This window comes from Aspergillus fijiensis (assembly GCF_003184825.1).
Source record: "Aspergillus fijiensis CBS 313.89 unplaced genomic scaffold BO72scaffold_95, whole genome shotgun sequence".
NCBI lineage: Eukaryota > Fungi > Ascomycota > Eurotiomycetes > Eurotiales > Aspergillaceae > Aspergillus > Aspergillus fijiensis.
In genome coordinates this window covers 40,382-66,406 of record NW_024469071.1, presented here as the reverse complement: position 1 = coordinate 66,406, position 26,025 = coordinate 40,382, and the positions used below count along the sequence as shown (strand labels likewise).

Sequence of the window (26,025 nt, the reverse complement as noted above, 5' to 3'; positions counted from 1 at the left end):
AGAAGAAAAAGAACTGGTCAAAATACATACATATATGGTCAGTCCAGAGTGCTCTGAATAGCTCCTTTAATCTTAACGGACGCAAGGACTAGCCAAGATTGATTGCATTCTGCAGGGATGTTTTTGTTTGGCTGCGAAGAATGCATCTTAGCTAAGCCGCATGGGAGCACGTGACGGGGACCCAAACAACCGCCGCCTCGTTGCTTGAGAGACGGATTTCTCTGTTTATTCCTCCTTCGACCTTCGCCCACTTCGACCCTGCAAACGCGGCCGCTATGAGCCTTCCATAGCCAGTCTGCTGCAGCTCAACGACAAACCTCTGAATGCCTTGACGACGACAAGCTATACAACCCGCTGCCTCTTTCTTCTGGCGTTCGTGCCTGTTCTGCGTCTGCTGCGGTGGGGATTCGTGCGGTTCGAGGGTGGTTCCGTGAAGGATCAAAACAGACGCTATTGCCCGTGGTTACCACACCAAATCAAACCCGTCTCTCACCCAGCAACGAAACGTGTGCTGTGTGTAGCAGTACCCGAATATCTTTCCCTCCCAGTCAATAAAGGAGAATAAAGAAGGATATGCCTCCTGATATGGGTAAGAGATACTGCTTTTCTTCCTGCATGCGACCTGTCTCGGTGGTTCATCGTGCTTTGACCGTTGCGTACCGTCTGTCCCTTTGGGTTTTCGGTTGCCTCCTGCCCTGCTGCTGCTGCTGCTTCATAAGTTTATAAGTTTGACCGGCTAATCGTGCAGGCACAGTGGGCCGAGCGGCCTCGCAGGCGTCGAGTGTTGCTTCTCAAACGACCCAATTAGTAGCACCACTCAGCCGCCCCGGTACCGCTGATCTCATGCGATCACGATCGGAAACTGTAGTATCAAGGAACAGCCGTCGCCCACGGTCGCGAGGCTCAACGGCTAGCATTCATTCCACCACGACTCAACAGACCCAGGATCAACAGATCACCGACGGGTTCCCCCAGTTCTTGCCCACGCAGCCCACAGGTCATAGTGTCTTTGCTAGTAATCCGGAGGAAATCATCATGCGATTCGGACAGCAGCTGTCGCACCAGGTAAACGGCGCATCTCTCGATCCGACGCTGCAAGAGGCCCATCATCCCGTCATGCCGCGGGCTGAGGAGTACCCGGGCCATGCAATGCACGGTCACCATCTATCCCATCACACATTGTCGGCCGGCATACCGAGTCACGGCCTCCCGGGCATGCCGATGCCACAGTTTGCGGCTATGTATGATAGTGGGATTGAAAACCATGCGCCGGAGCACGTTCTGGAGGACAACGAGAATTCTGAGGCAGGCGCAAAGAAGAAGAAAGGGTCTAGCTCATCCCTCGCCAACGATAACGAACTCCGGAAATTATTACGTCAATATGAAGGGTTCACTCTGAAGCAGATGGCAGCCGAGGTCTTGAAGCATGAAGGTGCTGGCGGCAAGGCTGAAAAGGTGAAGCAGGTCTTTGCTATGATCTGGTAAGCAGCGGTTTGTTCTTGGGCTCTGTCAGCCATGCTCACCTGGCTCTAGGTTGAAGGAGAACTGCAGGAAAAGTAGCGGCTCGGTCAGACGTGATCGCGTCTATTGCTGTTATGCCGAGAAATGTGGGACAGAACGTGTCTCGGTGTTGAACCCCGCGTCATTCGGGAAATTGGTTCGAATCATCTTTCCCAACGTCCAGACGAGACGGTTGGGCGTTCGTGGCGAATCAAAGTACCACTACGTGGATTTGACCGTGATTGAGGAGAAACAGCAGAAGCCGCCACCACTAAACCCTCAATTACCGATGAGTGGAAATGGTTCCACTGGTGTTACGGATAGCAAGGTTGAAGATATCATGCAGAAAAGGTATGGTGAATGTTCCTTGCCATTTGACTGACGCAAAGTATTGATGAAGCCTGTAGCATCAGCGTCGCACCTCAACCACCTGCCGATACCGCCGAATTCCCTTCCCCCACAACATCATTTACCCCCAGATTCTCGACCAATACCTCGAATCCAGGGTGTGGTTGCCCAGTCCCATCTTACTCTTATGGTGATTCCTCCACCACCCTAGATAATATGGCAAGCCAAGCCGGTAAAATCATTCATCAGATGCTCGACCTACCTTCATGCGACACGGCTTCCATCGATAATGAAGATCTTCATCTTCCTGATATACAGCAGTACCTCCCAGCAAACACGGACCCCAAAATCGCTGCTGCGCTTGCAGCTCTTTATCGCTCACATTGTATTTCTGTCATTGACAGTTTCCGATACTGCAAGGAAAAGAACATGTTACGATATTTCTCGGCCTTCCACGGCACACTGACTGTTCCTGTGCAGAAGCTCTTAACGCATCCTAACCTTGCACCATGGATCAAAGAATGCGATTGGATCATGTATCAGAAAATGATTGCATTCGTCGCACCGCTCACCACTCAGGTGGTGCCGAAATTGGTTTTGGATGCTTTCTGCTCCATCTCGCAACGGCTGACAGCCCACATTGCGGACACGTTCAAAACTCAGCCTACACATGTTTCTCTAGCCAGACTGCTCCCAGCGCATATCTTCTGTAATCTACTGAAGCATATGCTTGATGTCAACCAGTCTGCCAACGCGGCCGCCGCATGGTTGTGCCATCCCGACAACCGAAATCAGATGTGGTTCGATTTCAAGACCTTGGTTGACCCTAAAGAAATGATCATGAAAGCCAATATTCCCAGCTGCGCGGAGCGTGCAACTGAACAGATATTGAAGCATGACATTCGATCTCTTCTCACCCCAGTTACAGACATCAACCCATCTACCACTCTCCCCTTTTTTGCCAAGCCTGATACCGAAGAAGACAACAAAGTACACAAATTCCCCGTCGAAGAGGCGGCCGGCGATGACTACAACTTCCCGGACAAGTGGATCTCTTTCATTCTAAACCTTCCGGGAGCTTTTCCGCATCACCGCACTCAGTGCATAATTGAGAAAGTCGATGCTCTGTGGGATTGCATCCTGCGGCGACTTACGCTGGGAGGCGCTCAAAGTTTCAGCGCTTGGTGGATGACCAAGGTCTTCTTTCATGAAATGATGTTATGGCAAGCTGAAAAGGGAGGGTTTATGCGTTACAAGCCAAGTACTCTGCAACACGCCGGTATGGCTTCGAACCAGCAAGGGCAGAGTAGATTTCTCATGAAGCCCTCAAACTTACCGGGTCACGAGAGAAGTAACTCAATGATGACAAATGATTCTCAGCTTGGAGGCGAGGCAAGAGCACGACCGACTCCCAGCTCCACGTCAGCAGAGAGCATGAGTCAAACTCAGGATTCCTTGCGGCCCCAAGTGGATGCAGAATCAAACCCTAATGATACCGAAAACGAGAAACCTACCAATATTCCCGAGAGCATTGCTGGCTTCCATGCTCCGAATAACGACGATAGCGCCATTGATCTTGACGACGACTCGATGTTAATGACCGTGGGTAAATATGGTGATATGATGGCTTCCGACCCAGCGGATGCTGAGGGAGACGTCGTCGTCATATGATTTACCTATACATATTCCTTCGAATTTTCGTTCTTGGATCCAAAATACGAGTTTTCTTTGTTCTAAGGGTGGAGTTGGATTCTCTTTTTCTATTTCAGGAGTACCATTTTGGTTTGATTATCTGTTTGATGTCTCTCGCCTGAAGAGATTTCACCTTCGGCGTTCGACGATCTTTTGCATGAGAGACGAGAAACGAGAGAATCGATTCGAGATAACGTCGGCCTCGATACGTCGTTCTAGCACCAATCACACTGTTGCCCATGGTATCAGCTTGATTTTACCTCTCTCTACACACATACTTCTTCCTCAAAGTGTGGTTGATCCCGCTTGGCTCCCTCTTCTGACTATCCTCTTTTCATCCCTGACTTTTCTCTCCCGATCTCGATAATGCGGACGACCGAGCTACGACTCAACCATCTCTTTCTGTACATACATACGCACACTACTTTCAGATTTGCTGACGAGAGATAATGTGATCTCCCACAGAACTCGCCGTTGGCTTTGTTTCATGTTGAGGTTGTTGGAAGGGCCGATGTGTTGCTTCACTGGCGCTAGATGGCTCATTTGCTCATTTTTGTCCGAGTTTTACGCATTGGGGACTACCAATCTATCTGTTTGTGTACGCTTGATGTTTAGCCTGTGAGCGGAGGTGTGACTTGTTGTTCACTGGACCGTCTGCAGTTGTTGCCTTACTACACATACCATACTTTAATACTTACGAACTTTGTCAAAAAGAAACAGTCTGCATTGCTCTCTCGATTGCGCTCCCGTAATTCGACACTTCTTTATACCTTACGAGTGGCGGCTTCATCCAGGCATTCCCATCCCGCTTTGCTTGTTTGAATCTAGTAGTCAATGTGCACATGGGGAGGTGAGTTACTAGGTAATGTCCACCCGGGCCCTTCTCGATTAACAAGCCCTCGGCTTCGTGAGTATACTGGAGCCGGAGCCCGAGCCCGATGGTGGAGAACACATATTGATAGCAAGGCTACGTCACGGAGCAGACATTTTTTTCCCTTGAAGTGAAAAAGGAAGACCATTCTGTTTCATTCATTGTCCCGCATTAATACAACGCCGATTTCAGGCACGGACGGGTAACCAGAATACTCTAAACATCGTGACTCTGGACATTATCTCACCACCTCAGAGGAGGCGTGAAACATATGAGTGCATGAGAAACATTTCTATCTAAGTTGGGTATTGGTTTACGATCAGGAGGGATGGGTATGGGTATGGGTATGAAGGAAGTCAGAGAGGGACCAACGAGTCCTGGCTGTGTATGATGAGATGAAAGACCAGTCCCCGAAAGCGCCCAAAGGTGGCTTGCGTTGCACATTCGCACAACCAGCAAGCATGAAGCGAACACATATATCCGTGTGGTGGTGGGGGTTGCACGCAAGAGGTAGTATGGGTTTATCTGAAACCTGAAGCTGGAAAGAACCTCGGGCCACCATAGCCGTAAGCAACGATGCTTTGAATGTCGATGTTCTTTCCGCTATGGGGATTCCACAGTTTGACAAGGATGTATCTTCCTGAGCTGTATGGTGGCAATAAGTTAGACACGTGGGATCCTCTCGAGCGGCAAGGCATAAAACTTACGGTGGGGGATCAAACTTAATGCTGACCATGCTCTTGTGTCTGGCAATGTGAAACCGTGCATGAGGTTTCATAAGCGAAGAGTCCAGGGGCTGCGAGTCTTCGTGGCGTTGGGGGGGAGGTGTATCGGGCGAACGTGGACGGTGCCTTGGGTGTGCTGCTTCGTAGCGACGTCGCATGGCTCGGATCTGCCTCGATAAAGCCCGGCGGCGCCGAGGAAATGTACCCATTTCAGCGAGTTCAGCTTCGCTCAGACTGTCACTAGTGTCCGAACAGATGGCGGCGTCGTCGAACCGATCAGCCTCAAGACGCTCTATCTCAGTGAGGTATGGCGTCTGGTCATCATCGTCATTCCGTCCGTGGGCATCCGAACGTGCATCCGATTGTTCATCGTAATAGGTCATGGTGCGAAACTCCGGTATGGGATCAGGCTCGCCTCCCTCGACGGGCCTCGAAGGGTTATTGTTGTCAGTGTCAAAAGCTTCGGTGTTGATATTGGGCTCGACCATGTTCCCTTGAATATTCGGCAGGCGAGGCCGGTGCGCATTCAGGTATTCCTGAGATGGCTGCATTCCATTGTGCCAATTTCGCCCAGTGCGTCTGGTCGCCTCACGTTGAACATGAGATGCGGCTGTACGAGCTAAAAGGTCGTCAGATGTCATTGAGACAAAAACCATGCCTTCTTGAATCCTATGAATAGAGTCAGCAGCGAGCTTGATATTGTGAAGCCGCTATCACTTACGGAGCATCATAACCAATCCTCGGCGCTTTGATGACGATCTTCTGCAAACAAAAAGGGATTCCAGCTTGGTGTTTCAAGATCAAGTTGCATCGGTCTGATTTTGTGCAGTACACAGTGGAGTCATTGCGAAGGATGTTCTCGGGCCAGGAGCTTTCTCCGTCCGGTTCGTATGTGCCTCCGTCACAGCTGGCTAACTCCATTCTGAGTGCTCCCGGGACCACTTGACCATATTGACCGTAACGAAAGTTCTGCAAGCCTTCTCGATGATCATCCGTCTCCAACTTGCGACGCTTTGTCCTCCAGTAATCCATTGGGGAGTCACTCTCCAATTGCTGAGGCATGACTGTTGGTGACTCGAGGCGGGGTACAGGCTCATCCAGGAGAGACGTTTGATTTGCGCCTCTGCTTCTTCTCACGCGGCCAATCCGATCCTCGGCTCTGAGAGGACGGAACCTCGGAGTCCTGTTGCCAGATCGGATCGGGTCAGAAGCACTTGCTTCCGAGTTCACAACTGTCACATTCAGCGCGTGCGGTCTCTGACCACCAGGACGCACAGAACCTGCCGTGCTGCCGTTGTCCGTGGCTTGTTGTTGGTTCCAGATCTGGCGTTCGGCTCCGACTTGTTGAAACTGCCGGTCCAAAGCTGCCCTGGCCTCTTCGGCGATAAATGAGGACCTGCCCCGGTACTCCTCCAACTCCTGGTTCAGAGTTTCAAGCGCACGAGCCGAGTTGTTACGGTTACGCTCGGAATTGAGCAGTTCCTGTAGATGCTGTAGACGATTCAAAACAGGGCGTTGCTGTCGGTCGTTGTTGGTACGAGACCCTCGAGAAGGACGGCGAGAGGCGGGAGGGTAATCGTAGTTCCCGGACTTGATTTGCCGTGCGTCAGAAAGTCAGTATTGCAGATGATACGCGGTAGAATTGCATTCTCCGCAAACGACTATTAGCTACGTACCATAACTTGATGTTATGTTAAGAATTAAACCATCCACTGTGGTGATGGGGCGAGGGCGTACAGCGGGCAACTATACGGAACCCGATTAACCACACAAAGGATAAGGGTGGCACACAAGGACAATGCAGAGATAAACCGGTAAGATGGATCAATGAAGGGGAGATGGGATGAAAAAGAGAGGGAGAGAGAGAGAGAGAGAATGTATGTGTGAGTAGGAAAGATGAAACCAAACCGAGAGGGTATGTGAGCGAGGAAGAAGAAAAGATGACGGATGGATAGAGAGGGAGAGGGAGGAGTGGGTGGAGGTGGAGAAAGAGGATGGAGTGATGGATTGGAATGACGCCCGCCCGCGGCATTCCTTCCTTTACTTCAAGCGATAAGCAGTCGGACTAACTTATCGATGGACTATCGGGTGGACTCGCACGTGATGAACGATAGATAGAAAGAAGATTAGAATAGTTGCAAGTACAAGTTAACTTACAAGTTACACCTTCACTTTCACTTGTGCACTCACTTGTGCATTCACTTCTTATTAACTTCTTCTTTCTTCTAGTAGAACAGTCAGATTGTCTAAACCTTGCTTCTAATACTTGCCTCCCCCCCCCACACCACCTTTTACCCCCGACCTGCGCGCATACCTTTGCCCGCCTCCCATCAAAAGTCGGCTACCATCCCTTGACTGCTGCGGAATAATATCCCATCTTCTTGAAGGCGCGTGAGCTGGAGATTGCCTCTTTTCCCGCATTATACGTCATTCAAACCATGGAGTCGCAGCCAGCCCAGGCGCCAGCCCAGGCGATGAGCGCAGGTATGCTAAGTTCATTACTCCCAAACATCGAGGAGAAGCTCTCGAATAGTAATCGTGGTGTGGAAAAGATGAAATTGCGCTATATGACCGCCAAATCCGCCTCTGGGGAGTAAAGGCTCAAGAAAAGTGAGCTCCCTCGGTAGTCCCCTCCGTGGCTTGCTCAGCGTCTCCTGACCCTCGGTCTTCTCATAGGCTGCGATCCGCGAATATCCTACTTATCACTTTCAAAGCTCTGGCGAACGAGGTCGCCAAAAACCTGGTGCTTGCGGGGATTGGTTCTCTTACCATCATCGACCATGAGAGTGTGACGGAGGAGGATCTCGGCGCGCAATTCTTCGTGAACGAGGATTGTAGATGCCAGAATGTAAGCGGGGAAACCCTTTCCTCCATCAAACTCCCATTCATTTAAATGCTGAAGCGAAGTCCTATAGCGAGCACAAGCTGCAGCGCCGGCCATTCGTGCCATGAACCCTCGGGTTCAGCTCCACATCGACACCGAAGATGTTCACCTCAAACAACCGGAGTACTTTGCACAGTTCGACATCACGATCGCCACAGAACTTGACTTCCACACTTACACGACCATCAATGCCGCGTGTCGGATAGCCAACCGGCCCTTCTACGCCGCCGGGCTGCACGGTTTCTACGGCTTCGTCTTCGCCGATCTGATTTCCCACGACTTTGTGATCGAGAGGTCCAAATCCAACGTGGCCTCGGTCACCCAGGAGACCCCGACGCGGAGTATCCTCAACATCACCACCAAGAAGGAGAACGAGAAGGTCATTGAGATGGTGACCAAGCGCGAGGTGTACTCCCCTCTGATCTTGGCCAACACCTCCCCGCTTCCCGAGGAATTCACGCGTCTGCCCCGCAAACGCAAGCAAGTCACCCCGCTCCTCACCTGTCTCCGCGCGCTGTGGGAGTACCAGAAACTCTCCGCCGGCGCGCTGCCGACATTCTCCCACCAGGACCTCGAGGTCTTCACCAAGCTCGCGCGAGACGGCCACCAGGAACTGAAACTGGACATCGCAACCCTCGACGCGGAGTTCCTGCGCACCTTCTTGCAGAACCTGAACAACGAGTTGAGTCCCGTGGCGGCCTTCGTCGGGGGCAGTCTGGCACAGGATGTGATCAATGTGCTCAGTGCACGCGAACAACCCCTCCAGAACATGCTGCTGTTCGACGGTGAACGTTTGACCGCTCCCATCTACCCTCTGCACCCTATCTTCCCGCCCGAGGTCGACAATATGCTCCCCGCTGTGATTCCAGTCCCGAACCCAATCCCCTTGGACGGGGCACCCGCCCTGGCACCTTGATGAGCCCCACAAGCAGCCTGCAGAGGAGGATAAAAGAAATGAAGAGGCGCCGAGATATGGAAAGGCAATCAACTCTTCTGGAGTTTTGGTGCCGAAAATGAAAAGGGTTCACTTAGAGAGTTCTTAGTCGCTACTATGGGGCAGTACGGATCTTTGCCATATATCTACGCTTGCGCTGTAATGCTCCACACCTAGCCTTTTACCACCGGAGGTAAGGCCGTGTATGATAGATTTGACAATACTACAATCGACCCACTCTTTAAAGCACTACTATGGCCGTCGACTGTGTGGCCGTTCGAGGTGGCTTGCGTCTCTCTCAATGTCTTGCGCGCCTGAATACTCCAGACTTTGGCAGAATCACGAAGCTCATATGTCATGTCCCTTAGCCGATCATCTTCGCCTGTTGGTTGCGGTGCAATGTAACCTCGGATCCATCCCTCAAAAGACCGGGCGGGCCAAGTCATCTGAGACCGGGATTCCAAGGATTCAATGGTTTTCCAAGTAGAGTCAAATGCAATTTAATAGTCGGACAAGAAATATGAACAGTTCAGGCTTGCTGGAATGGAATGGAAGACACCCAAAAGAAAGTTATATAGATTTAAACACCTTCGAATCAATGCGTTGACGTCTCCTTACCAACGAGAGCGGAGCTTTCCTCGTCGTCCACTTTCCGAGGTCCCATTGTGTTCCTACTGTGCTCCCCGTTGTCTTCCTCATCTGAGATGAGCCCCTGCAGCTCGAACTCCTCCGCGTCATGGACGTGCTGGTTCTCGGATGCCGAGCGAGCGTGGCCGTTCAGAAAGCGGCCGTTGGGCTGGTTAGGCTTGTAGCCGGGCGAACTTTCGCCGGCGTCGTCTGCAAAGCTGGAGGAGCGGGAGCGGGACAGTGGCTTGGTGGATTCAGGCCATGCGTGAACAGCGTAGATGTGCAAGAGGACGTTGACGACTGAGAGGAAGGATGTTAGAGCGAGGTCTCTGGGCAGATCAGTGAGACATTCAAGTACGACATACAGAGGAAGAGGATGAAAGCAATGCTGTACAGAATCAGGACGTATGAAACATGTGTGATTCCAGCGTCGCTGAGCAGTTGCATTTGTTCTTCGGTGGCGCCCATGAAGAGGAACCCAGAAGCGTACAACAACTAGAATCGAGTCAGTACAGTAGCTCAAAAATGGAGAGTGACCAGGCCCCTAAGGCAACATCCAGCTCCTGTGTCCAGGCGACTTACGAAAGGCGTGAGATACTGAAAGCTATTCGGGTCGGAACCGTCCGGGCTGACGGTGCCCTTGTCTCTGAGCACAAAGGAGATCTCAATGATCCTGGTAAAGCCGGCAGCCATCAAGGTGTAACCGAAGATGGAGTGGATCATAGTACTGATCATCAGATGCTGGGGGTGAGCGGACATGGCATAACCGGTGAGTAGAATAACCAGGGCTGGAATGAGATTGCGCTTGGGGCGGCCATTGCGTTTCCGGCTCAGCCAAATACCCAGCAGCCCGGCACACCACCAAACAATTCCCATCGTGGTATGTTGTAGATCGTTGTGTACCCAGGGACCTCCCCACCGATGCTCGGTGAAGGTGTTGACACATCCCCAGGCGGCGATGATCAGCGAATCGAAGAACTCCTGGCTGCGACCCGTGCGGCGAAGCCAGTACTGACCAACGAGGAGCAGGATGGTAAGCAGAATTCCATAGGCGATGAAAGCGCTGCCCATGATGAAGTGAGCCAGACACTGTCCTAAGTGGTCATCCCGGCAGAAGCCCATGGCTGTGATTCCTCCAAACAGCATCTGAACCCAGCTTGCGACCGGCATGGCCTTGCCGACAACTCCGTGCGCAACCACCATGACCCGACGAATCCGCCCGTGAATGCCCTTGGTGAGATGTAGTTTGAGATAGACGCCCAGAACAATCTGAACCACCATCATCAACATCAATGTATTTGCGAAAGACGCATGGACGTTTTTGGCGAATTGGCGACCCTTGTGAGCATGGCCCAGGAAGTATGCGACTACTGCGACAATCGTGCCGACAATCTGGAGAGGGACATGCCAGCGCGACCGTACAATCTAGTTGTCAAGCAAGAAACGTTAAACCCCAAGGTCCATACACTCGAGTATGACTCCGCAGCCATCCAAATGAGGCTGTCGGAAATAAGTACGGAGAGACTTGAACTTACCCCGAGAACCATACCCAAGGGGAAAATGATGCCAAAGGCAAATCCCATGAGTATCATATGCAGCCATAGCGTCGAATCCTGGGGGGGGACAAGTTATCAGTTGGAGACAGAACAGAAAGAAGGGGGATGAGGGGGGTTGTAGCTCGAAGGCAAGATGAAACCTACAATCGGATCTTCGGAGATGGCGGCACCGTCAGGAACATTTTCATGGCCTTCGTGAGCGCACGCTGGCATGGCCAGCAGCAAGGTTACCAGCAACCCGGACCGGTGAGATCGACTTGTTATTGCCATGATTGCCACTTCACTTCCTCTTTAAAAAGAAAAAAGAAGGTGAGTAGTGAGAGGACGATAGGGAGAGAAGAGAGAAGGGGATGTGCAGAGAGGGAGAGGGAGGAAAGAGAGAGAGAGAGAGAGCTGAGGGGACAAAGAGTGGGTGAGTTCTGGCCGATCGGATGGGTGGAGGCCCTGGGACGGAGGACGTACTCGTAAGGTAAGCATCCACAGGCGGCATCTAATGCGCATTCGGGCAAAGCAGATTGGACGAAGGGCTCCGCATTTCTATACTTACTACAGGTACGTAGACTAGTCCACCTCTCCCTTCTCTTTCACTTGATTATTCACTACCACTGATACAACCCCCAGGATATTCCTGAAACTCGTTTGACAATTGATCTGCTGGATCATTATCACTGCATATCATCATGCCATCTCCGCGAGGCTCCACCGCCGAATCCGGCAACAAGCCTGCATCTCCAGCTCCAGCCGACCAACAAGCGTCAAAGAAAAAGAAGCTGGTACGTTATCCTCCGGCAAGACAAAAGCCAAAAAGAAAGAACCATTTCTACCCTGTTTCATTTCGCTTCAGGTTATACTACGCCAGTCGGTTGCAGATATACAAACCCAAACCGCCGACTTGGAGGCTCAGATCGCCGAAGCCAAGGCCCACTTGAAGTATGACAATCCCCCGAGTCCGCTCAGAAAAGGAAGGATACATAGTATGAATACTTATCAATCGCGTCCACGTGATGGCCAGGAACGACCCCAAAGCCACGGTGCAACAACATATCCGTCTGTTGCATGAATACAACGAAATCAAGGACGTTGGGCAGGGGTTACTGGGCCTGATCGCAGATGCGCGGGGAGTGCGACAAATTGACGTGCAAAGAGAGTATGGGGTGGGTGATCGCGATTGAGAATCACCCTGAGGGCTTACGGGACAGGAGCTTGAGTGATGTTTCTTTTAGTCCATCTCAATTTTTGTTTCTATATGAGGAGATATTCTTCAATAAGAGATACAAGAGGTACAATACAGGTCATCGACCTGTGCGCACGGCAAGGAGGGGAGGCTGTATTCTAATTCACCTCCAAGAAAAACAGGTCTCATGTTCTCCATCGAAACCCCGAGAGACCAGCCAACTCCGCAACATGGTAAATGCGAGTCACATCATCCGTTGGGGCACACAATGTCATGCATGTGCCTCAGAATTCATGTCACATGAGAAATAAGAGCGTAAAAAATAAGAAGTGGTGAAGATCTAGAAACAAGTGGTGAAAAGAGACAGGATATTAAACCAGCTGTACAGGATATATAGCGCAATTGAATTAATGGCCCTTGTCGAGGCTCTGCAAGTTGACCAGCTCGAAGTAGCGACCTTTGGCGCGGATCAGCTCCTGGTGTGTACCGCTCTCCACGATCTTGCCTTGGTCAAATACGTAGATGATGTCGGCTTTCTGGATGGTACTGAGACGGTGTGCGACTGCAATGGTGGTTCGGCCCCGAGCAGCAGCATCGAGTGCTGCTTGCACAACCTTCTCGGATTCCGAGTCAAGGGCAGAGGTGGCTTCGTCGAGAAGCAGAACTCGGGGATCCCGGATCAGGGCCCGTGCGATAGCCACACGTTGCTTTTGACCTCCAGACAACATGCCTCCTTTGCTGCCGACTACCGTATTGAATCCATCTCTGTGAGACGCAGTGTTAGTTAAAGAACTTTGAGAATGGTTTTCAGGACGAGAACTTACGGGAGAGACATGATGAAATCATAAATATTGGCTTCCTTGCAAGCCTTGACCAGCGCCTCCTCGGGTACCTCCTCACCAGTGACGCCTAGGAGAATATTCTCCCTGATGGTGCCTTGATACAAGGTGGGTTCCTGGCTAACAAGCGATAGGAAACTGCGGTAAGAATTGACGTTCAGCTGAGTGATGTCTTTGCCATCAATTAGGACCTTTCCAGCGATGGCATCATAGAACCGTTCAAGAAGCGCAATGGTGGTACTTTTACCACAACCACTTGGGCCAACAAGGGCAACGTATTGTCCGGGCTTAACGGTCAGATTCAGTCCACGCAGGACCGGCTGTTCGGCGCGAGTAGGGTATCTGAAATGAACGTCACGGAATTCGATAAATCCCTCCACAGACTGAAGCTTTTCGCCTTCCTCCGACCAGGTGTCGATCTGCGGCTTCCTGTCAAACAGTCTGCGGAATTCAGCCGCCGCATTCTTCGCCTTGCCCATGTCTGGAGCGAATGAGAACACAGTACCCGCAGACTGGGCACCGAACAGAATCTCGGAGAAGCAGACGAAGAAACGAAAGACAGAATACTCGTGGTGCCCCAGGAGCGTACCTCCATACCAGAAACCGAGGGCAACACAGAAAAAAACCAGAGCCTGCGAGGCGGCATATAGAATAGAGGATTTCAGCACCGAGATCAGACTTGTACGGCCCTGCGCCGCTAACTGGCCGTGGTAGATATCCCAAACATCCTTTTCCCGGGTGAGAGAGGCCACGGTGCGAATAGCCGAGGTCGCCTCACAGGCATAGCTTGCAGAGCCTTCATAGGCGCTCTTAGATCTTTGTTGGAACTGCGCGAGCATGTAGAAGCGGTAAAATCCACATCCCAGTAGAACCGGAACGACGGAAATACAGACCAGAGCCAGCTTCCACCCGATGCTGAGAGAGATAATCATAGCCGCACCTAGGGTCGTGCTGGTCATAAGGATTGTACCCAATGTGGCACCACTGACACCCGACAGATGTTTGGTCTCAGTCGACAAAAAGGATGTGAGTGCACCAGTGCTGTTTTCCTCCCTATCAAAGAAAGTAATATCCTGACGCAGCATGGATCTAAAGGCCATGCTTCGAGCTCGCCGAATCAATCTCTCCGAGCACACGGCGAAAGCGGCACCATTGATGGAAAGGTTGATGAACTGCGCGATTCCAACCACAAAGAACATCAAGGCCCAAAAAGCACCATCATGACGAATTTTAGCGGCCTCGCTTGTAGGCAGCGAAAGAGTGCTGATGGCCTTGGCGTACAGAACGGCCTGGGTGGGTTGGCCACCACCGGAAAGTACCGCAAAGACCAATCCGATGAGCATATAGAGAATCTCAGGGCGGTTGAAGGAAGCAATGAATTTGACCAAAGACCAAAGTGAGTATTTCTTAGCGATCTCCGGCTCTCTCTTGGCCAGGATGGCGCTGGAAATTGACTTGTGTGTTCCACTGCGTCCAAGGCCATTACCGGCGAACATCTTCTCGTCGTCATCAGCTAGAGAACCGGTGCCACTGCTTGCTGACTTGATGCGTTCGATCTCCTCCCTCGCGAAGTCATCCTCGTCCATATCTGCTTCGTCAGTAGCCAAGGCTTCCGCGTCCTTCTCCTCGTTAATGCGCTGTGCTTCCACGAGGCTGTGGTAGGTGCCCTTGCGACCAACGAGTTCGTCATGATTTCCTTGTTCCACAATCTTACCGTTCACCATAACGACGATATTGTGGGCTGACTTGATGGTAGAAAGACGGTGAGCAATGACAATAGTAGTGCGGCCTTCGGCAGCTCTATCCAAGGCTGCCTGAACAACACCTTCAGATTTCGTATCCAGAGCAGATGTGGCTTCATCGAGCAGAAGAATCTTCGGGTCACTGACTATAGCGCGCGCGATTGCAATGCGTTGCTTCTGTCCTCCGGACAGTAGGAAACCGCGTTGACCCACATTCGTCTCGTAGCCTTCAGGAAGGGCTGTGATGAAGTCGTGAGCGTTGGACATCTTCGCTGCGTTTTCAATCAATTCCCTTATTTTGTCCTCGGATTCGTTTTCATACTTCGTGCCGATAAGGCCGTGTCGAATGTTGTGATAAATTGTCGTACCGAAGAGAACAGGTTCCTGGCTAACCAGCGATATTTGTTGACGCAGCCAACGAAGGTTGAGAGTCGAAATGTCATGGCCATCCAGAAGAACGGAACCTCCCACAGGGAAATAAAATCGCTCGACCAGACCAACAACAGTACTCTTTCCCGAGCCCGATGGGCCAACAAGCGCAGTCGTCTTGCCGGCAGGCATGATCAGGGAGACACCATCCATGACAGTAACTTCCGGACGCGAGGGGTAAATGTGCTTGATGTCGCGAAATTCGATATTGCCTTCGAAGTGTTCGAGCTTCTCGCCCTCCTCGGAGTAGGGATCCAGAGGAGAGGGACGATCGATAGTCCCATAGATCTTGACGGCTGCGGCGAGAGCATTCGTGAAGGCTTGACCATTGGGGGCGACATTTCCTAGACTGAATGACCCGATCAAGATAGCCATAAGAACCGTCAATACTTGTCCCACATTGACCTCTCCATCCGTGAGGAAACGAGAGCCCATCCAGAAACCAAGGCCGTAGTTGGAAAACATGATACCGAACATGCCACCAATCATGAAGCCGAGAATAACCTGGGTCTTGATACCCCATTTCTCGGCCTCGGCCAAATGAGCCTCGTATTGCTTGGCCAATTTGTCTTGAGTACCGAATGCGGTTGCGTTACGGATTGAGCTGATGACCTCTTCCGCAACAGTTCCGCCGGCACCAGCGCTCTCCAAGGACTTTTTGCTGTACTTGACAATAAAGCGAGAGCCACCTCCCATAGTCATCACAAGCGCAACAATTGTTGAGGTACAGATCAGAGCGAGTTTCCAATATTTGATATAGGCGACAATAAACGCAGTCACGAAGGTGGCAATGGCTGTCAGTGTGAGTCCAACCTTCTCCGAGATACCATCTTGAATCAAATTCGTGTCGGCTGTGATGCGAGTTGTAACTTCACCGGCTCCTAGTCTATCGAAGTAGCCCATGTTTTGTCTCAAGATAGACTCCAGATAATGTTCGCGGATTTTCTGAGTAATGTGTTCCCCGGTGTAGATGAACCCGACGGTGGAGATATAGACGGTAACAAACTCGGCAATTCCAAGATACACAAAGTAAAGAACATTCTTCGTTAACTGGTGATAGAAGTCGTGGTACGAGAGTTCGTACAGAGCGATTCCTCTGAATGCCGAAGCCAGTGAGCCGAAGAGAATCTAAGAAAGCCCAGGTTAGTTGTAGAGCCAACCAGTGACACCCGGCCAAACCACTTACGGTAAATAGAGGCAGAGCAGCACCTGCCACGATAGCGCAAAGCGCACTGACAAGCATGATCAAGATGTCCATGCGCGAGGCATAGCGAAACAGAGCGAAAAACGACACATTCACATCCGGCGAATCCAGCTGCTTCTTCAGAATCTCCTTTTCATGCTCTGGGAGGTGGGCGAAAAGCGCATCTGGATCTTCGGATTCGGCTAGAGCATTAGAACGAGAACCCTTGTCCTTCTCTCCTGCCGGGACCACCGTCGAACTAGAGATGGAAGAACGACCAGCTGACTTGCGATGTTCGGCTGAGGATGCGCTTCCCCGTTCCATCAACTCGATATCAGCGTTCTCGGCCTTGTCCCCAGGAAGGCGCTCATTTTCTGGAAGAGCCATTTTTGCTCCTGATGGCACGTAGAAATGTCAAGTCTCACAGTTGTGATTGTGAGGTCGGAAGACGTGTTGTCGAAAAGAGAGAAACGAGAGGACGAAGCGCACTACTCCATGAGGAACGTGGCTTTCGGTAGTAGGTAGGTGAGAGACGCTGGGAAGACTTTCAAATTGACCACCCTGTATGTTAAGAAGAATCGAAGGAAGGGTGATATTCTCAAGGTAGGCGAAGGTGTTTCGCAAGCTGGGCGCAAATCTTGTCGCGAGCTATGCTTCCACGCGCGGAGGACCTAGAAAGGGATGGTATGGAATGTACAATGTTGATCCAACCCCAAGGTCGTTCGGAGAGGGGGAAAATGAGATTGTTGATTAATTAAAATTGGAGGTGTAAGATACTGCAAGGTAAAAGGGATGGGGAGTAGGGGAAGAGGGGGGTTTGTAGAGGGATATATAATTAAGTAGAAGCTAATAATTTGTTAGTTACTAGTACGGAGCACGTCGCCCTCAACAAGACTTGAATCGAAAGACTGGGGATTTAAATCCTGATGCCTCGTTGTCGGCGTCAGCGAGCGCTTGTCCCCGTCATGTGTGGTACGGAAGAGGAAACATCAATTTTAGCCTCCGTTTCTTAGCGTCATCGGAGCCCCGACTTTCCGAGCCTGTTTTATGCATTGCTTGCGTTTTACTCAGTCAAGTTAAGCGGCGTATTATCATCTAACAATTTTAATGATTCATGCGTATCGAGCGTATTACTAACTGAGAAAGTATTAGTTATTCCAATTGCATGGCAATTGCATGGAAAGGACAGCATGCAAATAAATGGTCGAGAGTCACTATGGTGAATTACAGTGCATATACATACTGTACCCCTGGACTACATAATCTTTGTTGTACAGAAAGTAGGCAAGGTATGTCGGAAGAATAACAGAGATGATCAAGCGACAGGCAAGCCACCACGAGCCACTCGGTCGGAACGGAGAGATGAGCGCTCACTCACACACACACATGCATGAAGGTAAGAATGAATCTGCAAAATAGTCTCCAGCCACGGTACAAAACTTACTTGTGTATTGAAGGCACCCATAGAGACCACGTACAACAAAAGAAGCCTAACAGATCAGACTCCCTTGAGACATGATCTACTATCAGTCGCGACTCGGGAGCATAATAGAGTATTATTGGTCCACTCTCTGCTCGGTTCTAGAACACCTATCAAGACGGTATCCCCTATCAATGAAAATTAGAGAGCCTGGAGCTGGAGGTCTTCTGCGGGCACTTTGTTAGGCCTAGCTCAGGTATATTATACTAGACGGGCAATCGATGCGTGCCAATGGCGAGGGAGAAATCGAGAAAGAACCAGTGCGACGTCCAAGTATCGGTGCCTAAAGAGAGCTTTAGCGCGGGCAACAAAACCACTACCTCAGGGCGGGGTCTGGCTCGGGTTAAAAGACCCGCTTCGCTCATGGACTGGACAGGTACGTACGTACTGTATCCGGCTACCAAACGAATACGCCGGCGTACAGTTTTGATCTCAAAGAGTGCGTGCCAGCATATCATAAGTATGAACCTCGTATTTCCAGTAGAAAATCTTCGATTTGATTGGATTGATGCAAGGCATCCGTTTCAGGTTCGATCGGGGTCGCGGCTTATAACCTCCGGTCTCCTCGATGACAAACCAACCAACTGAACTTCGGGCTTGAAATCGATTCCGTTCCATGGATGGTATCTACTAGTCAAATAGGAACTTACTACGTATCGTTGGAGGTACCCTACCCTGTATTTTAAGTCCTCTTCACTCTACGTACTCTGTACTCTGTAAAGACTTGTAAATATGGTTAGGCAGGGACTAGTAAACGCCGCTTATCTCCGTACCTTCAACCAGCCATCGGGCGCTAAATTACCGAGTAGCTTCCTCATGCTGCTTGTGACTTGGTCTGCAGTACGGATCAATGTTCATGGGAGGTCCGTGGTTAACAATGGGAAAGACATGCAGTATGCATCGAGTAACTGATCATGGACATGCACAGAAAAACCATTGACACTGTTATGTTATGAGACGAAAGACCAATGAGTCACTCCCCCGGACACGATGATGGTTGCTGATGTTGTTGCATAAAACAGCGGAAGGAGCTTGATCCGACCTACGGAATACTATAAATGGTCCCCGATCCTGTTGGGGGCCTCGATAACTGGAAGTAGGGAACGGAATTCCGACCGTTGCTTACTGCCCATAATATTATCGTCTGGTTTCGCCTGTTGTCTCAGACTAGGGCCACTCGAGAGTTCGATGGCTCTTTGATGGGTGTTTAGTGTGGCGGCGACGACGGCTTGGTCCTCTCGATGTGTTAAACCTACTTACTCCTTATGGTGTGAAAAGTTATAGAATGGCTTAGCTTTTTGTGTGAGTCATCGAGTATTAGATGAATCTGGTACTCAATAATTCATCAAGGTTGACCTGATGACCCTCAGCCAAGTGACGGTATGATGACTCAATGCTGTACCTAAGTCAACTATACGCTAGGTGCAGATAGCGCAAAGGAGATGATGAGCAGAGAACCAAATACGGTGAGAGTATGTGCATGGAAACAGACAATAAGGACAAAGCAGTATTGATCGTGTTGAACTTGCTATGGCCCCGTCATGGTAGTTTACCTGTCTGATCGGATATTTGGCGGTCAGCAAAGGCCATGCGGATATCCCCTTCGGGCAGATCCCGCCGGGCTACTATCAAGTGACTTGTGATAAGTCTCGACCATCGGCGCAAGATATAGAAACTTGCTCTTCAATCAGAAAAAAGAGGCAACACATCGAGATAAGAGATTAATGTAGCAAAGTGCCGAATTAAAACAACTGAAGTGCGCTAGCAACCAAGGCCATATCAATAACACGGTTGATATACATCAGTTGAGGGAACAGATATGCCGGTTGCCTCAGGCATAAGTCACATGACCTACCCGAAGCGAAACGCTAAGCCCTGCCCGCACAAAAAAACTACCACTACGAACGGCGATTGAAGACGGTCGACAACCTCACTACCGCCAGTCCATACCCTCAGCTCGCCGTCGCGACAAGCCTTCAAGATGCCGGTTAGCAGCCCCTATATGATATAAACGCATATTGCTATGGGATATTTTTCACGTCCTGCCATTCTGGCCAGACGGATATCACATGGAAACCGCTAGGATGAGGATCAAGGAGGCAGGCTAACGCTTTTATCTTTTCTTCAATATAGAGCCACAAGAGTTTCCGCACCAAGCAGAAGCTTGCCAAAGCTCAGAGACAGAACCGTCCTATCCCCCAGTGGATTCGTCTCCGCACTGGTAACACCATCAGGTAAATAAGAACCCTTGATTTCACCACCATTCGATTCCCGTGTGACGCTGCGACCCCCCGATGGCCTTGGATCGCCTGGCAAAATGGGAGAAGACGGAAGAACTACGAAGGAAAGGATTGGGAATTAACACTGGATGAGCAACCACCACGACTATTTCTACTTGCCAGGATTCGACGATACTCTGCCCTAGGGGGGGTTGGAATTCTTTTCCAAGATGCACACACGGGCGATCAGATGATGCTCAGGAATAGGTCGGATGGCTGACCTCGCTTCCTCTTATCTTTCCAGATACAACGCCAAGCGGAGGCACTGGCGCAAGACCCGTCTCGGTATCTAAATTCGATCAAGCCAACCAACCGACTTCTTCGATTTCGCCCGAGATGTCTTTTCTTTATCCCTGGGAATGTTTCGTTCAGTTGTGATACCGCCAACTCTTGTGTGCCTCTCTTGCTCGCGATGATTGAATCTGCATCATCCTGAACTTGTCGACCCGCTGCTTTCTGATCCACGCCCTTCATCTTCTCTCCTTCGGTTTTTGCTCCTGTTTCCCGGCAAGCATTTTTTATGTGGCAAGCGAATATCCGTTTCTGAACGTCGAACGATATCCGGGACAGGTCTGGTTGAGGTGCAAGCAGTCGTTTTTGGACTGGTTCTGTGATACGGTTATGAATCATGCAATTTAATTACACGAGCTGAGAAAAACAAAAATCGAAAACTTATGAAGGATAACGAGCACTGAACGAAGGTTTTTTTTCTTCTGGGGACTCTACTCTTTGCTCCCACTTGAACGCGGGCTATCTGGAGCGATAAATCTGCCCAAAAAACAGAGTCTCTTCGCCTGTCTTTGCTGAGGTAGCTTTTGTTTCAAGTCATGGATTGACCTTGTAGGAAGTCATATATCGCTGCTAGTATGGTCACTAAAAATGCTGGCTCCGTATATCTTCAAAATCACGAGCATACAATCATACCCCTACAGACGCGACCCTGCGGTCTTGATAAAGTAAAATATGTTCCTAGACCCGGAGTATCTTCAGCATCGTTTAGGCCAATCTCATACAGTAGAGCTGACTCATCTGAAATGGGTGTCAAGGACACAACATCGTAACAAAGTTTGTATTTCAGCTACTAATCGATTAAGCTATATCCCACTGTTGCCCCTAGACAATGGTCCAGGGCCAGTAGGACAAAAAGAAACAAAAAGAACCATGCGCTGACATGAAAAAAGCGAGAACCGAACGCCGGCAACTGCAGCAACTGGAGACCATATGAGGTGTATCAAGCGAAACCATTGTTGAGGATTGCCTATCTTCACAGAGACCACATTTCCCATAGCGAGCCTGCGATCCTTGGAAGATATGGCAGTGCCGCTGACCAGTGACACCAATTCAGCGACTGCAAAGCAACCGGTTAGCATACGTCTCTCCTGTTGTTACGGCACCCGGTAGGAGTTCATGCACTTACTCTTCAGCCCACTCATTCTCCCGGCGGATCTGATCCTCCTCCTCAGGAGTGAAATCGTTCTGAATGTTGAATGTCTTGCGGATTTCTTCGGGGGACTTGCCCTTGATCATGTTGGCGACGGTCTTGCAGCCAACATCCAGCAGGCCCTTGATATCGAGGTAGTTCGCGGCCAAGATAATCTCAAACAGCATCTCTTGATCGACCTGCATGAACTTCTGGTCCCACTCATCGATGTCGGTGGTCTTACGACGAGAGTCATCGTCGTCACCGGTGCTGGGGGGGTCGCCCTTGTGGTGCTCGCACCACTCAATGACCTTCCTCAGGACAGCTTCATTGACCTACGGAGCCGAATGTTAGGTTTGTTTAATGAATGGTGAGGACAAGTGGGAAAGGGTGGTAGGAATAACATACGTTAGGGATAGGGATAGCTTCCGTAGTATCACCAAGATCCTCGAGCAAATTCTTGATCAGAACAGAGCGTTGAGCGACATCGCGGTCTAAAAAAGCAGCATAAGTTAGACTTCAGATTCAGCGGTAAAGTGTTAAGGTGACAGGGACGTGTGGGGGGTGTGTGTACTAACCGATAGTAATCACAACCCCATCGCTGCTCTGGAATCTGAGCGTTGTTGCAGACATCTTGAAAATGGGAGGGAGGGTACTGGCGGGCCTAGAATGAATAGGTAGATGTTAGGGACTTGTTACTCGACAGGCGCAAGAATATAAACCTGCCCTGAGGGGTACTCAAGTGGGGGTTCGTTGCTGCTTACAGTCAAGAATTGTTTTTGAGATGAGCGTGAGTCTCAGATGGAAGCTGGAGGGATTCGAAGGTATAAATAGATGAGAGGGGAGTGGCTTTGTGGTGAATGAAGGCAGGAAATGTTGAAATTTAGTGTGTCGAAGTGAGTAGGTGTGTAGGAGGAGAAGCCCGAACTGGAGATCAAAGGGACCGGACGTTGTGAAAGAGCAGATGGCTGAGGCTGATGACTGGTCCTAGTTCGAGGGGGCGGGAAATCTCCGTCATCATTCGCTGCTGTGACGCCCCACTTGCGCGGTTGCAGCCTGTGGCTGCCTGGTCGATGCCTTGATTATGTTATCGTCTTTATGCCTTTGTGCCTTTGTGCCTTTGTGCCTTTGTGCCTTTGTGCCTTTGTGCCTTTGTGCCTTTGTGCCTTAGTACCTGAGCATCTTAGTGCCTTGATGCCTGGTCATCTGGGTGTCTGGTTGAGGCTGTGCTATCCGAAATACAACAAATTGAACAGACTTTCACAGAAGAACACCTTCAAAATCAACAAGCGAGTTCCCCAATGCAGTGTACCTTGTTCTTTTATCGAGGGTGTGTCGTAGCATACACCACTCGTACACTTAGACCTCGTCTTCAATGGCTCGTTCTTTATCTCAATCCCAGTGGCATCTGTTCCATTCAACGACTCTGGTGTTAGTGAGAATCCTTCCACAGAGTACAGTACAGTAAATACAGTACTGTACATGCTCAGCCGATTAGCATCTCAAAAGGACCAGAGCACAACAGTACATACGACTCAGTCCCTCCCTCCCTCTTGCCGAACCAAGTCCCTACCCAGTCATTGAATTCTTTGCCGTATCCGAACAAGATCAGTCAGACTGGACCAGATGCATACTGAGGGTGTCTCAGAACAATCTTATCTATGTCGCAACAGGTCTAAATCAATGCGCCCACTACAGGGGACAGTCAACCAGGATATTGCATACATCTCGAGATGATGGCTGCTGTCTCCCTCTCCGAAGCGAGAGTTCAGCTAGCTACCAAGCTCTCTCGTTTGCCCCACTCCCAGCATTGTTGCTCCAGCGCAGGGGGGCTCCTTTCACCCCCAAAACGAAGAGGGGAAAAAAAAAAAAAAAAGGACGTCGATAGCGCTGAGGTGCATTTAGTCCTCGTCGCTCAATGATATCACCCAACAACGCGTCGCCGGTTATCCGTCCGCCAAACTGACCGGAATCTTATTATCCTCCTCCCTCTGTCTCCCTTCCTTCCTTCGTTTGGCGCTTATGCCTGAGACCGTCGTTCCTTAATCTTCCTTAATCTGTTCTTCAGTCCATTCTTCAGGTACCTGAACCCCCCGTAGGCATGTACCATACTCTCCGCCGGACTTGACCTTCGTCACCTTCTACATCGCCCGCACATCTTACAGAGTCATGTGGTGGCGGCGAACATATTTGTTGCTCTTGGTAATCCGGGTATATTTTGCGCTGTCACCAAGCTATCTACACCCCGATGAAAACTTCCAAGGTCCTGAGGTCTTTGCAGGTAAGTTTCCAGCATATTAGCAGTCTGATCCGCGACTCTTTCCGGCTCCCCACCGCTCGCCAATGCCGTACATCTGATATGACTTTCATCTATTCCTTCGGCCGCATACACTTACTAGTCACTTCATAGGTCGGATTCTCTCCTATCCATCTCAACTCCCTTGGGAATTCACTGCCGATAAGCCGATCCGTAGCGTCTTCCCACTATGGCCGATCTACGAGGTGCCAATGAACTTTTTGAAATGGTTCTATACGGAAACTGGGGCCCAAAATCCTCCTCCACAGCTAGTCTACTTTGTGCTGCGCGGGGTCATGTTTCTACTTAGCTTTGTCTTAGAAGACTGGGCGGTATATGAGCTGGTTCCCTTGCCGCGCCATCGCCGCGCGACGGTGGTGCTGGTGGCATCTTCGTATGTCACCTGGACATATCAGACGCACACCTTCTCAAACTCACTCGAGACCCTCTTGGTGACCTGGAGCTTAGTTTTGATTCGTCGCATTGCTGAAAATAAGGTAGGCGCATTCATTTGAGCTGAAATGATAGAAAAACCCGTGGCTAAGCTTGTTGACAGCGACATCCTTCACTTTTTTCTTGCGCTGTGTTGTCGTTGATCGCAGTCATAGGTGTATTCAACAGAATCACCTTTCCTGCCTTTGTGCTCGTTCCAGGACTCCGACTGCTCCCTAACCTTTGGCATAGGTAAGTTCTTAAACCGCACACTTTAACTTGTATGTTCACAGTGTTGACCTTCAATGATAGGCCTTCATCTTTCCTTTCGATCGTTGGATTTGGCCTGGGCTTTTTCTGCCTTGCCGTCTTGGTTGATACGAAGTTCTACAGCTCACCTGCGACTTTCTGGGACGCCCTTCACAGTCCTGTAATTACTCCGATCAACAATCTGCTTTATAACTCCGACAAGTCTAATCTGGCGCTTCATGGACTCCACCCTCGATACCACCACTTCCTGGTGAATTTACCACAACTACTAGGCCCGGCATATTTAGCAATGATCTTGTCATTATTCAACTTCTCAGCCGTTCCATCTTGGCTTAGGGATATGCGCGCAGTCTCGGCCATCTCGGCAACTGTCATGCTTTCAATATTCCCTCACCAAGAACCCAGATTCCTGCTTCCTTGTGTCCCCCTTCTCCTCAGTTGTTTGCGCATACGCAACACCCGGAATTCCCGGTGGTTCCTAGTCGCCTGGGCCATCTTCAATGCTATCCTAGGGTTCCTCATGGGAGTATACCATCAAGGAGGAGTTGTGCCTGCACAGCTGGCGATGCCGTCTATCATTTCAGAAAGCGTACGTGGGTCAGACCTTGGCTCGCTCAATCCTCGGCTCGAAACAGATGCCACCGTGCTCTGGTGGAAAACGTATTCTCCCCCACTTTGGCTTCTGGGAAATGACACCACCCTTCCAGTAGATATCCGAACTCGAGACTTGATGGGAATGCCAGGATCAGAAGTGGTTGAAGAACTCGACAAATTGGTACCTTTATGTCACGAGAAGGAGCAAGCTGAAAGCCAAGGCGTGTCTTCACCCTTGGTGTTCGTGGTTGCCCCCAAGTCTGCTACATTCTTGGACCAATATGTTGCTCCTTTGGCCTCGTCGTCCGACCCGTCGGATCTAGAGCTGCATGAGCTGTGGCACTGGAGCAATCACCTCAATTTAGATGATCTCGACTTTGGTGACGACGGCATCCTGCCGACACTCAAACGAGTGACTGGGAGAAGAGGACTGGCTGTGTGGGGAGCACGGAGAGTTGGATGTGCTTGACTTAAGTCCTAGCCACATCAGCTCACACTGATCACCTGGTGCTGGAAGCGATGGTTTTCACGGGTTTGACATCGGCTTACCTCATCGAATCTAAGTTCACTAACTTAACCATTCTTGCCCTTTGATATTCTCATTGCCTTGCTTTTCTTTATATCTTCACATGCCAACCTCATAGTGAGCTGTCTCTTCGATCTTCACTATCTTCTTGTCTATTCATCTCATTCGCCTCTATTTCACTACCTTCACCACATACACTGTCTGGGTTATGGAACATGTGAGGT

The 26,025-nt window shown here is 50.3% G+C and overlaps 9 protein-coding genes across 9 annotated transcripts; 5 read left to right on the top strand and 4 right to left on the bottom strand.

The window, feature by feature from the left end:
• Positions 1 to 573: 573 nt before the first annotated feature.
• BO72DRAFT_501769 (RFX family transcription factor) lies at positions 574 to 3,519 on the top strand (the record flags this gene model as incomplete). The annotated part of the gene is made up of 4 exons (XM_040949010.1): positions 574 to 589; positions 755 to 1,481; positions 1,534 to 1,851; positions 1,908 to 3,519. The coding sequence occupies 4 exons, from the start codon at positions 574 to 576 to the stop codon at positions 3,517 to 3,519; spliced, it is 2,673 nt and encodes an 890-aa protein (XP_040795612.1).
• Positions 3,520 to 4,759: 1,240 nt separating this feature from the next.
• Positions 4,760 to 7,128, bottom strand: BO72DRAFT_313211 (uncharacterized protein). The gene is made up of 4 exons (XM_040940525.1): positions 6,813 to 7,128; positions 5,858 to 6,726; positions 5,119 to 5,805; positions 4,760 to 5,056 (listed from the first exon to the last, which is right to left on the bottom strand). The coding sequence occupies exons 1-4, from the start codon at positions 6,813 to 6,815 to the stop codon at positions 4,933 to 4,935; spliced, it is 1,683 nt and encodes a 560-aa protein (XP_040795611.1). The 5' UTR covers positions 6,816 to 7,128; the 3' UTR covers positions 4,760 to 4,932.
• Positions 7,129 to 7,302: 174 nt separating this feature from the next.
• BO72DRAFT_313179 (E1 ubiquitin-activating protein AOS1) lies at positions 7,303 to 9,048 on the top strand. The gene is made up of 4 exons (XM_040940524.1): positions 7,303 to 7,620; positions 7,689 to 7,746; positions 7,813 to 7,984; positions 8,052 to 9,048. The coding sequence occupies exons 1-4, from the start codon at positions 7,575 to 7,577 to the stop codon at positions 8,934 to 8,936; spliced, it is 1,161 nt and encodes a 386-aa protein (XP_040795610.1). The 5' UTR covers positions 7,303 to 7,574; the 3' UTR covers positions 8,937 to 9,048.
• Positions 9,049 to 9,549: 501 nt separating this feature from the next.
• Positions 9,550 to 11,623, bottom strand: BO72DRAFT_490420 (Ytp1 family protein; the record flags this gene model as incomplete). Its single annotated transcript, XM_040948133.1, has 5 exons — positions 11,282 to 11,623; positions 11,117 to 11,194; positions 10,164 to 11,006; positions 9,947 to 10,076; positions 9,550 to 9,881 (listed from the first exon to the last, which is right to left on the bottom strand). The coding sequence occupies exons 1-5, from the start codon at positions 11,405 to 11,407 to the stop codon at positions 9,550 to 9,552; spliced, it is 1,509 nt and encodes a 502-aa protein (XP_040795609.1). The 5' UTR covers positions 11,408 to 11,623.
• Positions 11,624 to 11,718: 95 nt separating this feature from the next.
• BO72DRAFT_313145 (SWI5/SAE3 family protein) lies at positions 11,719 to 12,515 on the top strand. Its single transcript, XM_040940523.1, has 3 exons — positions 11,719 to 11,910; positions 11,982 to 12,067; positions 12,150 to 12,515. Exons 1-3 carry the CDS (start codon positions 11,818 to 11,820, stop codon positions 12,307 to 12,309), a joined length of 339 nt encoding a protein of 112 aa, XP_040795608.1. The 5' UTR covers positions 11,719 to 11,817; the 3' UTR covers positions 12,310 to 12,515.
• A 155-nt stretch (positions 12,516 to 12,670) lies between these two features.
• Positions 12,671 to 17,126, bottom strand: mdr1 (ABC multidrug transporter Mdr1). The gene is made up of 3 exons (XM_040940522.1): positions 16,508 to 17,126; positions 13,136 to 16,449; positions 12,671 to 13,076 (listed from the first exon to the last, which is right to left on the bottom strand). Exons 1-3 carry the CDS (start codon positions 16,889 to 16,891, stop codon positions 12,719 to 12,721), a joined length of 4,056 nt encoding a protein of 1,351 aa, XP_040795607.1. The 5' UTR covers positions 16,892 to 17,126; the 3' UTR covers positions 12,671 to 12,718.
• Positions 17,127 to 20,117: 2,991 nt separating this feature from the next.
• On the top strand, positions 20,118 to 20,556 carry BO72DRAFT_391632 (60S ribosomal protein eL39; the record flags this gene model as incomplete). Its single annotated transcript, XM_040941863.1, has 2 exons — positions 20,118 to 20,218; positions 20,508 to 20,556. Coding segments are annotated over 2 exons (150 nt in total), but the record flags the coding sequence as incomplete, so codon positions are not given.
• A 763-nt stretch (positions 20,557 to 21,319) lies between these two features.
• On the bottom strand, positions 21,320 to 22,590 carry skpA (SCF ubiquitin ligase subunit skpA). Its single transcript, XM_040942599.1, has 5 exons — positions 22,448 to 22,590; positions 22,262 to 22,347; positions 22,092 to 22,177; positions 21,681 to 22,018; positions 21,320 to 21,611 (listed from the first exon to the last, which is right to left on the bottom strand). Exons 2-5 carry the CDS (start codon positions 22,314 to 22,316, stop codon positions 21,605 to 21,607), a joined length of 486 nt encoding a protein of 161 aa, XP_040795605.1. The 5' UTR covers positions 22,317 to 22,347; positions 22,448 to 22,590; the 3' UTR covers positions 21,320 to 21,604.
• Positions 22,591 to 23,729: 1,139 nt separating this feature from the next.
• smp3 (glycosylphosphatidylinositol-alpha 1,2 mannosyltransferase smp3) lies at positions 23,730 to 25,972 on the top strand. The gene is made up of 4 exons (XM_040940521.1): positions 23,730 to 23,964; positions 24,094 to 24,476; positions 24,536 to 24,663; positions 24,724 to 25,972. Exons 1-4 carry the CDS (start codon positions 23,853 to 23,855, stop codon positions 25,742 to 25,744), a joined length of 1,644 nt encoding a protein of 547 aa, XP_040795604.1. The 5' UTR covers positions 23,730 to 23,852; the 3' UTR covers positions 25,745 to 25,972.
• Positions 25,973 to 26,025: the final 53 nt, after the last annotated feature.

Excerpts from the sequence above, each read along its gene's own strand:
- BO72DRAFT_313211 (XM_040940525.1), bottom strand. Across the intron at positions 5,806-5,857 it reads AGGATTGGTTATGATGCTCC|GATTCAAGAAGGCATGGTTT; the intron begins GTAAGTGATAGC and ends CTCTATTCATAG. Across the intron at positions 5,057-5,118 it reads ATTAAGTTTGATCCCCCACC|CTCAGGAAGATACATCCTTG; the intron begins GTAAGTTTTATG and ends GCCACCATACAG.
- BO72DRAFT_313179 (XM_040940524.1), top strand. The coding sequence starts at position 7,575 with ATGGAGTCGCAGCCAGCCCAGGCGCCAGCCCAGGCGATGAGCGCAG. Across the intron at positions 7,621-7,688 it reads AGCCCAGGCGATGAGCGCAG|ATGAAATTGCGCTATATGAC; the intron begins GTATGCTAAGTT and ends GGTGTGGAAAAG. Across the intron at positions 7,747-7,812 it reads GGAGTAAAGGCTCAAGAAAA|GCTGCGATCCGCGAATATCC; the intron begins GTGAGCTCCCTC and ends GTCTTCTCATAG.
- BO72DRAFT_313145 (XM_040940523.1), top strand. The coding sequence starts at position 11,818 with ATGCCATCTCCGCGAGGCTCCACCGCCGAATCCGGCAACAAGCCTGCA. Across the intron at positions 11,911-11,981 it reads CGTCAAAGAAAAAGAAGCTG|GTTATACTACGCCAGTCGGT; the intron begins GTACGTTATCCT and ends ATTTCGCTTCAG. Across the intron at positions 12,068-12,149 it reads GAAGCCAAGGCCCACTTGAA|GAACGACCCCAAAGCCACGG; the intron begins GTATGACAATCC and ends CGTGATGGCCAG.
- mdr1 (XM_040940522.1), bottom strand. The coding sequence starts at position 16,891 with ATGGCTCTTCCAGAAAATGAGCGCCTTCCTGGGGACAAGGCCGAGAAC. Across the intron at positions 16,450-16,507 it reads CTGCTCTGCCTCTATTTACC|ATTCTCTTCGGCTCACTGGC; the intron begins GTAAGTGGTTTG and ends GGGCTTTCTTAG. Across the intron at positions 13,077-13,135 it reads GATTTCATCATGTCTCTCCC|AGATGGATTCAATACGGTAG; the intron begins GTAAGTTCTCGT and ends TGCGTCTCACAG.
- skpA (XM_040942599.1), bottom strand. The coding sequence starts at position 22,316 with ATGTCTGCAACAACGCTCAGATTCCAGAGCAGCGATGGGGTTGTGATT. Across the intron at positions 22,178-22,261 it reads TGGGGTTGTGATTACTATCG|ACCGCGATGTCGCTCAACGC; the intron begins GTTAGTACACAC and ends CTGCTTTTTTAG. Across the intron at positions 22,019-22,091 it reads AAGCTATCCCTATCCCTAAC|GTCAATGAAGCTGTCCTGAG; the intron begins GTATGTTATTCC and ends TCGGCTCCGTAG.
- smp3 (XM_040940521.1), top strand. The coding sequence starts at position 23,853 with ATGTGGTGGCGGCGAACATATTTGTTGCTCTTGGTAATCCGGGTATAT. Across the intron at positions 23,965-24,093 it reads AGGTCCTGAGGTCTTTGCAG|GTCGGATTCTCTCCTATCCA; the intron begins GTAAGTTTCCAG and ends GTCACTTCATAG. Across the intron at positions 24,664-24,723 it reads CTCCCTAACCTTTGGCATAG|GCCTTCATCTTTCCTTTCGA; the intron begins GTAAGTTCTTAA and ends CTTCAATGATAG.